Consider the following 10,335-nt stretch of genomic DNA (forward strand, 5'->3'; position numbering starts at 1 on the left):
TTACAGTGTTACTAGATGTGTTCTGAAAAACTTGCCTAATAATCCAAAAGCACTGACTGAATGGTGTTCCTATCTGACTTCCTGTGCTTTTTTGTGAAGTGCAAGTGTGGTGTCTCACTGATCCTCTTGTTTACAGTGGCTCCAGTTGGTGTGACTGCAATCAGTGCAAATAAGCTAACTTTCTCAAGGGTTAAGAAAGAATGAGGAAGGATGTAGAGGTTAGTAAGTTGAAGTTTCATGTCTGTTAAGACTGAAGAGTCCAAAGTAGAATTTTAATGAAATGAGTTGGCAACCTGTTATGCACAATCAAATACTCCCTGCTAAATTTATGTAGTCAGTAAATATTGTACTTGAGCCCGTGCAAGATATTAAAGTGACTGCTCCTTGCTCAGAGTTCTCTGGAGGGCTGAGACATTCAGGGCTGATGCTAGCCTTGCTTTGAACAGGAACCAACAAGACTGCTTCTTACCACTGGCTAGGGGGACAAGATCTGTCTTGGCTGCCTGCCACTGCATAGATATTTAACTTTGATCGCTGTTTATTCTTTCATCACTGCCTTAAGTGATCTGCTGGCTAATTATTCTTGCACAAGGAAAACTTGCTAGAGTGCTACAAATAGCAAACTGACATCTGCGGTGTTGGATTGGACTTTATTCTCAGCTAACCCTTTATTTAGCATCGTTTCTGCTATTTAAATATTAAGGACTTAAGAGTATTTCAGTTAACCATGCTGGATGACATCCATGTTAAATAGAAACTCAATTTAGGGTGTCTGTCTTCACTCCTCTGAGGGAAGAGTTGCAAGATACAGTTGGTAGCTCTGTAGACCGTGTTGAAAACACGAGTCTGAAGAGCTGTGGTAAAAGCTGGTTCAAGCTGCTGGTCTGAAGGAACTGTGCTTTTCTAGTCTTGGAGGAGGAACGTTCCTGGGCCTGTGCTGTCTGCTGACTGGCTGTGAAACGTTTGAAGAAGCACTAGAAATGGCTGCAAAAGGAGACAGCACCAATGTGGATAAGCTGGTGAAAGATATCTATGGAGGAGACTATGAGCGGTTTGGCCTTCAAGGGTCTGCTGTAGCCTCAAGGTACGTGTTAAGTGAGCTGTTTTTAAGGAGTTCCTTGGGAAACTTACTGTGCATGCTGAACTGAGTGCGTAATCCCTGGACTATGCACTATGTCCATGTGGAAATGTCACTCTGAATGTATCATGTGGTTTGTCCTTAGATCTCTCACCTACTTCTCACTCTTTCTTTTTTTTTTAAACAGGTTTAAGCAATGCTTGATGTTGTTTGCTTCCATTTAAATTAGTTATTTTAGAAGAAGTGTCTTTGCTCATTGTTCTGCCTTTCCAATGAGATCCCTTTTCACATTTCAAATCTGTCTCAAATCAATGGATATCAATCCAAGCAAAGCTTATTAAATGATACAATTTCTAAGGGCTTTTAGCACTCCTAAATAACTCATATTAAAAGGAATAATCTTCCTCACACAGCTTTGGTCATATGATGAGTAAAGAAAAGAGAGATTCCATCAGTAAAGAGGACTTGGCCAGAGCTACTTTGGTCACCATCACCAACAACATAGGCTCTATTGCTCGCATGTGTGCATTGAATGAGGTAAGATAGCATATTTACTATGAGCTTAAAAACTTCAGAAACAACATAGTAAGATTATCAGAATACAAAAATGTAAATTGCTGGTATAGTAGGTGTGTAACTGGCCTTGGTAAATATACATATATTTAATGTGGTGTCCTAACTCTTGTGATTTGTGTTATGTGTATGCTTTGATGCAAAGTGTAAGGTACTTTGAGCTTCAAAGGTAGGGAAGGGGGGAGAAAAGTTGACTGTAAAGATCTTGAACCATTGATACGTAGAGCTGTTCAGTTGCTCTCAAGCTGCAATACATAGATATTAATGCCTTTGTAATCCAAATTAATACTCTCCATTACCTTGTAGTTGTTAACAGATCTTACTATACCATGACAGACTCTTTTTTTAAAATAGTATTTTGCTTGGCTTGTTTCCATAGCATGATGGGTTCGAATTGTGTATTGTGTTAAATGTTTTGACAGATATAAGATCCATTGCACTGGATCAGAGAGAAGAAAAATACAGTTTGTTATCCTGCCTTAAACTCCTATCAGATGCTTGTTACATTCTTTTCTTTAGGCATGATAACTATGGATGGATTGTTCCATTCATATACCTTTCCAGCTTCCAGCAGTTTAAAAAAAAAAACAAACCAAAAACAAAACCCCAAACACTTAGGCACTTATTTTGAGCTGCAAATTGCATCCTTTACTATTATGTGGTAACTAATCTCTTTTATCTGCTCTCAATGAATTTATCTAATCTTTTTTTAATACATAGATGTTTTTAGCTCCGTAGCATCCTGTGGTTAGAAGAAAGTGCTTCTTTTTTATTTTTTTAATCAACAACACGCCCGCACAGCCCAAAAAAATCCCAACAAAACAAAAAAACTCACCAAACTGCCATCTGATTACTTTATTGGGTCCTATCTAGCTTTTTGCTTTATGAGAAATAGCAAATAATTCATCACTAGTGCTTTTGTTGGGTTTTGTTTTTTTTAATAAACCTTTACCACATCTACCTCTTGATCTTTCCAAGACAGAAAGTCCTAATACTTAGTTTCCTCTCCTACAGAAGACACTCTGTGTCTCTCTTTCCACTGTTTGTCTTTTTAATCTTTTTATAGTTCTAATTTTGAGATCGAATGATAAGATCTTCATGCAGTATTCAGAGCATGGTTGCACAATGAATTTATGTGATGGCATATTGATAAGTTCGTGTTCTGAGTTCCTTTACTAACAGTTCTTGGTACTTTATTTTTGTGAGCATGGAGCTCATATTTTTTAAGAAACCATCCGCAGTCCCTCCACAGTCTTTCTTGAGTGGTGGTGGCTAATTTGGAGCCTATCATTGTGTCTGAATACTGAAGTGTCTCTGTCTCTTCCCCCTTCCATTTGTGTCATTTCAGTTTTTAATTTAAACTTCACCTGCCATTTTATTCCTCAGTCACTGGGTGAAGTCTTTTCAGCATCGTTATGCTGTTCATTCTTTATTCTGACTCTCCTGAATAACTTTGTATGCCAATAAATGTTATGTTTGTTGCTAATATCCCTCTCTAGAGCACTTTTAAAATATGTTGAACAGCACAAGTTTTAGTGTATGCCCCTATCAAATGCCACTGATAACCTTTCTTTGTGAAAAGTGGCTACAGACTTTTTTTTTTTTTGGCAATTTGACTCTTTCAGTCAGGATGATTCTCTTTCACTGTTCTCTTTGCTTTCAGCTTCTTTACAGTGTTGCCTTGTGGCATGGAGTTCAAGCAGCATTGTACAGGGCTATCAAAGCATGGAGAGTTGCAGCAGGGAACCACATGCGATGCATTCAGAGGAGGAAATAGGCTACTAAGGAAACTAATGCTTCTGAGTCATTGTGAAAAAGTTCCTAACATCTATGTTTTGTGGGCAGGCTTACTTAAAAACTGGACATGTTCCATAGAATTTTGTGGAGGAATGTGGATTGATGTGTACAGTATTCTTTATTTCACAGACACTGTCAAAGTAGAATGTCTCCAACACTTGAACTAAATTATTTTGTAGCTTTCGAGAATGAAAACTTCATTTAGTAGCTTTACATACCATTAAAAAAAAAAATTCAAACATGCTATATCATTGCAAGTAAGCTAATCTCCAGATAGCTTGCTCTCAGGGGGAAAAAAAAATGTAATGCTATCATTCTGCTAAATAATCTAGACACCTAAATTGCCTTTGGGAGATACGGCTCTGACTCTCACCAAGCTTGATGAATGAAATGCCCAAATAAGAGCTTAAAAACCAGTTGAATATGATATATTCTTTTGTGGAGATTGTGTGTATTAGATTCGGGTTATGGTGAAGCTCACTTTAGGTTCTTTGACAAAATCAATTTATGCCCTGAAGCATGAGTTTTGATAAGTTTTTTTTTCAATGATTGCAGCTTTAATATTGTGTTGAAAATGACTTGCATATGTGCAGGAAAAAATGAGGCTGGGGAATAAATGAAATATTCTGTCTGCTGAACTTCAAAGCAAAGTTTGCTTGCACAAAGTTGGCAGCGGGGTAGAAAAATTCCATAGTCTGGAACCATTTGGCTACACATCATTTGAAACAGTCTGTCCTAGGCACAGCAGAGCTGCATAAAGGAAACCAATCTCCCTGGTTTATACTTTTCTTACTAGCAGAGCGTGTAAGCTGCATCTGAATGAAGCTTCTTGCAAAAATATGTGCAGGTTTTTTCTAATTGCATCTTTGATATAGATTCCCCTATTCAATTATATTGGCAAATATGTGTATATACTATATTGAAGCTATACTATAGCTTTCTACTGCAGGATAGTTGAACAATTTAGCAAGACCCCACAGAGTGAAAGAGTGCCTGTCTTTTCCAGGATCTTGTAATTTGGTTAGCTTAAGTAAGCATTTCATCACCATCCCTTCATCAGTTTAAGACCTCTGTCTTTCAGCTTTGAATATTTCAGCAGTGAACAACTTACTTTTAAATTGGCAAGACTCCCTTAAGAGATAAAAGTAGCATTTCTTCATTTTTCCGACTCCTGAAAAATGCTAAAGCTGTTTTTAGTTCGGTTCAAAAATCTAGGAAACTTTACATCTTTAACATAATTTTTAACCTTGTCAAGGCAAGGAATGTTGGAAAATAAAATTGATATGAAATTTGCATGCTGATGTACACTCTGCTATTCTAGTAGATATGACTAGTATTTTTAGATTTAAAATTTTCAGTAATTTTCATACTTGGTGTTAGGTATTGCTTGAATTTCTGGTAACAGTAGCTTCGTGTGTATATTCAGCAAAAAAATAATGTCATGAAAATGAAATTCAAATTAGATTCTAATCAATTTGATGGTATTGCATTACAGGAAATTAATCAGTTACGTTTGTCCCTCCTTTGTCAGAAATTACTTCAGAGACAAAACTGCCTTGTCAGAGGATGCAAAGTGCTCTTTGCCATGTTTAGTAGCAGCCTTTTGAAATTTGAGAAGTTCTTATTTTCAGCCATAGAAGTTCCTCGGAACAAGTATGAATGCATGCTGATGTGACTGCAGAGTCCAAGGGGATAAATGACTATGAACCTGAATTATTTAAATAAAGTTTGTGTTGATGTGTCTAGTTTGAGGACAATCAGACATGTAACTCAGTCATCAGAGACTCGATAAATGAATTATTGTATCTGGGTATCAGCACTCTCCAATACTGAGTATTCAGGTGAGGATGTTCTCTGTGGTATGTCACATGCATAGTACTGGACACAACAAAACTGAGGTCTGTAGCAAAGTAATTGCTGCAGAACCAAGCATTGGGCTTTATAGAGCTGTGTGAATCTAGTGGAGGTAACACTTGGTAATTCTAGCCTCTATGCAGATTTTTGCTGGTAATTTTCAGCAGAGGACTCTTGAAGATACATTTCTAGGGCTCCTTCAAGACTCCTGTAAAAGCTTTTGTCTCCAGGGTTCGGTCTCCTGCTGAATCTTCTGGACCAGTTGTAGTGTATGGTGAACATCACATGGTACACCAGTTCAAAATGCAAGTGCATTTTTGTGCATAACAGGCAAAACTGGACTTGGTAGGATAGTTATGGGCATTGTTTAAGCACTAGAACTGTTGCTTACGGGCACTGATGTGCACACAAGTAAGGACAGTGTGTGGCTTTCTCACTGACAGCATAGTGCTGATTGTTCAAAGATCTTAAGCTTCTGTATGAAAACTGAGCTTTCAAGTGAGCTTTGAAACAAAGGAATGCAATACATGTCAAGTATCATGTTGGCCGTGTTTTGCTTGCTTTTTGAAAATGGAACCACAGTCCAGTTAATAGATAATGAAAGATGCTTCTTCCCATCTCTAATGTAATCCTTCTCAGATACCTTTCAGGGATTCTCCATCTGGATTTAATAATCATAGTGATCTCTGGGAAGTTGCTTCATTTAATAAGCAGGGGGAAAAGATGTCTTCGTGCAGCCAGGTCATATACAATTTAAAAAAAACCCCAAAACAACAAAACACACAATCCTGTTCATGTTGGGAAGGTCCTGGGGTTTTAAGCAAATATTCACCATCTGTGATATCAGCCTCTCACTTTCTTTGGAATAAAACTTATTTGTTGTTGTTTTTCTTGCAACATCTCTACTTAGTGGTCAGTAACTGCAATTATTTTTTTGACGCTTCAGTCCGGAGAATTTAAATGTAACCCAAAATTCCCATTTAACTTTATAGTGGAGGCAGAAGTACATGTTGAATGAGGCAAATAATGTAGCTGAATATAATTTTTGCTGGTCTGCTTTTCAATTTTACAGAACATCGACAAGGTGGTATTTGTTGGCAACTTTCTCAGAATTAATATGATTTCTATGAAGGTGCTAGCATATGCTATGGATTATTGGTCCAAGGGACAGCTGAAAGCTCTGTTTTTGGAACATGAGGTAAGGAAATACATGTTGAACTTTTATTTGTAAGTACAAAAATCTTGTGGTTCTTGGTGAAGTTGAGGGAGAATTTCAATGCCATTGCTTTGAAGTGAATGCGCAAACTAAGTTCTGCATAAACATTATTTAATTACAAATTCATTTGAGAATACCCCTTGTTAACTCCCTGGCTTGATCACTAATCTTGTTGTATTTGTTGCTAAACGTTGCACATCTTATTTCTGCTTTCTGACCCTAGTACCACCAGTGTTCATTTGTGTGGTCTGGTATATAAACCTCAACTAGAATTAATTTTTGTAAGCCTAACTTTGAGGTGACTGTCAGATGGATGTGTTCGTAATGGAAACTGCCTTGCCTCAATACAGCATCATTATAGTGGTTCTGTAATTTCTTCTTTTTTGACAATTTTGGAGAACTGTGTAAGATTGCTCCTGGTATAAAGCCCTTTCTTGGACCTAAACAAGATCATATTAAATCATAATTCAGATACAGCAAATACTTGGCACAGCAGGGCTGATCTTATAAGAAAGATCTTTTAACTGCCCTAACAGAACTGAAGACTTTACATGCTTATGTCTTATTTTGGAATTTGATTGGTTTTGTTTTGCTTTTGCCTTGTTTAAAGGGTTATTTTGGAGCTGTTGGGGCTCTTCTAGAATTGCTTAAAATGACAGATGATTAGTGATGAAGCTGTCTGAAGAGATTCCTACTGCAGATGCTGCTGGATAAGAGTGAAAGCCACTACAAGGATGGAAATGAAGCCATTATGGTAGTTCTACCTGCTGGATTTGTAAATAATTTAAAATCCTTTTAGCTGATCTTTAACTTCTGGGTTTTGAGCTTATACTTCAGAATTCATACTGGGAATAACGAGATCTTTTTTTTCTGTACACTGTATTTTTTAGGGGAAAAATGTGCAAAGTGGCCAAACATACAGATTTTATGGATTTATTTTAAAAAGTGGATACGGTTTAATGTAGGACCTGTGATATGAGGCATCTGCTTTTCTTCTGGGGTTTACTGATTAGTGTGGTAATTTTAACTTCATTTAGTAATCACTCTAGGAGATTTTTTATCTTATTTTCATGACGTTTCATGATTTGTTCTTGGTTTCAAATGAAACTACAAAGCTGATGCATTTTACTGTGAAAACTAGTCACTGATTTTTTTGCCTTTCCTTTCCTCATTAGATGAGACACTTTTTTATTTAACATCCCCCTGTCCCGTCCCGTCCCCCCCCAAAAAAAAAAAAATTTACAAGCTTTCTGTGACTACATAGGTTTCTTGGCAAGACTGCGAGAAAACTTGGCAGGGGCAGGGGGTTTAAGATTGTAATTTTTCAGTAGTCATGACTTGCAACAGGAACAGACTGGTAACTGGTTTTGCAGGACTAATTTTCCTCTATATTAAAAATTTTAAACAAGATGTGAACTAAAATTTTAATTATTGGTTTGACACTAAAATGAAATCCTGTTTCTGTTGAAAATCTCTGATCTATATGAAGAGTTTTGTAGTACAGATGTTATTTATATGGTACATACTTGGCATTAGATGACAAAAGGAAGAGATTTGTTTTCATTTATTTGAAGACTTCTCTGTAGTCTGCAATTTTTAACTTGTTCTTAATCGAAAACAACTGATAACTGCGTTATTTCAAAGCCCAGTTTCTAAAATTAGAAAATACTAACGTATTTTCTGGTTTTAAGCTAATGTTAACTTTCCCTCCAGGACACTAAGATTTGAGTGTTTATTCCAATACAGTATTCTCTACCTTTTTGGATTTGTGGACCTCTCTAGATTTGTTTTTTTTCCCCCAGTTGAATTGAGACCCCTTTGAAATTTATGTATGTAGGTTGCTGCGTAGCATGTTTTCATAAACACCATGAGGGCTGACAAATCAGAGGCTGAAAACCAGTCCATAAATTATTTTGTCTTGCAAAACTGTATTTGATGTCACATAATGTAAAGGGCTCATCAGAGGGACAGTATAAAATTCAGACACATGTATTATCCAATATATTTTTGGAAGGGGGTTTATTTCACTTTTGTAATAGTCATTAATTTCCATATCTCCCAAGTGTTGAAATAAATTCATATTAACTGAAGTGTTAACTTGTCTGATGGAAATAAAGACCACTACTGTTTTGACGGTTTTAATGTATCTGTGGAATTCATTTCTTAAAATCAGTTATGTGAAATACATAGCACTGTTTTGTGACACATATGTCTAGTTATTTCCATGATGATTCTTTGGTTCTTGATGGTTTTTTACTCTTTGTTGCATTGCTTTGGTCTTTGAAGTTTTTTGCCTGCTTGAAGTTGACTTTTTCATAGACTGTAAACTACAACATGAGACAATTAGCATGTTGTAGGTTGATATTTCATGTAATATTGAGCTTGAGATAAGCGGGGATAGTTCTGCTCAGTGCCTCTAATTTTTCATGAACAAAATGAAACTTTCATTAAGCTTATTTGCTAAGTTTTGCCTGCAACTAAAGATTGGTTTGTATGTTGGATTTTTTTAAGGAAGACTTCAGAATGTGAAGAGGTAACTGCACTTCTTATGATAAACAGTAGAGGGAAGCATAACATCGACAATATAAATATGCTTTGCTAAAGCGGTGGAGCTTGGGGCAATTTGTGGGGTTGATTTGTTTGTTTCAGAGAAAGATTCCATCTTTTTCTCCCTGGTCAATTTTTTAAGGGAATTTGATGTGGGAGTATCTATCACTTAGGTGTTCTTGCATTCTTAGCATTTATAGTTATGTGAAGGAAGAATATAATGTTAAGTAAACAAATATGAAATAGCACTTTTTTTAAGATTACAATCCTCTAGTCCTCAAAAAAAACCCCAAACCTGAAACCCTAGCAAGTCCTTCAGGAAAATATATATGGACTATGCAAGATGCACAAATTGAGGCTGTGTGGTTGAAGAAGGAAAGCACAATTGTGGTAGCCCTAACATTACCTGTAAGATTCCAGGGACTATCAGTTAAGTTGATCACAGCAGTTCTAAGAGAAGCACAAAATAAAACTTTAACTTCAAAATGCTGATTTGAAATTTAAAATGCTTAATAGGTAAGTTGCTGTAGTTAAAAGACTGGGAAAAGTACTGTGAAGTGTATACTAAACAAATGAGTACAGTTGGTTGGGAAAAATATTAGCAAACTAAATTAATAGGATGGAGAGTTATGAGAAGTCACTAAGTAGGAGAAATTAGAGGAACCTGGTGTAAGAGGAAAATGACGTTGTAAGTTAAATTCTTCCTTTCCTGAGGGAGAAAAGCCTACTGCAAAAGTGTTTCTTTGTTACCTTGAAATCTACAGTTGACTTTTTTTTTCTCCTTCCCCACCAGCACCATCCTATGAATCTGCTAGTACTCTAATGTGCTTCTTACCTTTAGACTTTGCCTGCCTTCGCTAGTCCCAACTTTGGTTTTCTTCCTATGTACCTCCTCCATTATTAAGGTAACGGACAAATGACAGCATGATTGATTTCTAGCACAGTTCCAATATTTTTGCCATAGGGGAGCACTTTGGGGCTGTTCTCGGAGCATCACTGTTGTCTTGAATTTTTCTGATTGTGTTTTGTATCCAGTTGCTGTCTACAGTCATCTGATGGGAGGGTTCTTTGCCCCACTTCATCATCCAGAGGTATTCTAAAGAGTCTGAAAACAGTCTTACCTGACTACACAGATGAACCTCTACTATGACTGGTACAAACTGGCAATTTGAGCAAGCAAAGCTCTGTTGCAGCACTATCAAAGAGTTGTATTGAGAACCTAGAAATACCCAGATCCTTGGATCTTTTTGTTTTGGGAATGGTGAGGGTG

General features: G+C 36.7%; 1 protein-coding gene across 5 annotated transcripts in view; it reads left to right on the plus strand.

Annotated features, from left to right (window-relative positions):
- The window catches only part of PANK1 (pantothenate kinase 1), a 28,799-nt gene extending 20,135 nt beyond the window's left edge, over window positions 1–8,664 (plus strand). For 4 of the 5 annotated variants that reach the window (XM_050899373.1, XM_050899375.1, XM_050899374.1 and 1 more), the window contains exons 4-7: window positions 908–1,084; window positions 1,492–1,615; window positions 6,375–6,500; window positions 7,129–8,664. In XM_050899373.1, coding sequence (XP_050755330.1) covers window positions 908–1,084; window positions 1,492–1,615; window positions 6,375–6,500; window positions 7,129–7,185 — 484 coding nt within the window. In that variant the 3' untranslated portion in view covers window positions 7,186–8,664. The remainder of the gene's footprint in view (window positions 1–907; window positions 1,085–1,491; window positions 1,616–6,374; window positions 6,501–7,128) is intronic. The other variant, XM_050899377.1, reaches the window with a different exon arrangement.
- The last annotated feature ends 1,671 nt before the right edge of the window (window positions 8,665–10,335 follow it).

This window comes from Gymnogyps californianus, chromosome 6, assembly GCF_018139145.2.
Source record: "Gymnogyps californianus isolate 813 chromosome 6, ASM1813914v2, whole genome shotgun sequence".
In the NCBI taxonomy this organism is placed as follows: Eukaryota; Metazoa; Chordata; class Aves; order Accipitriformes; family Cathartidae; genus Gymnogyps; species Gymnogyps californianus.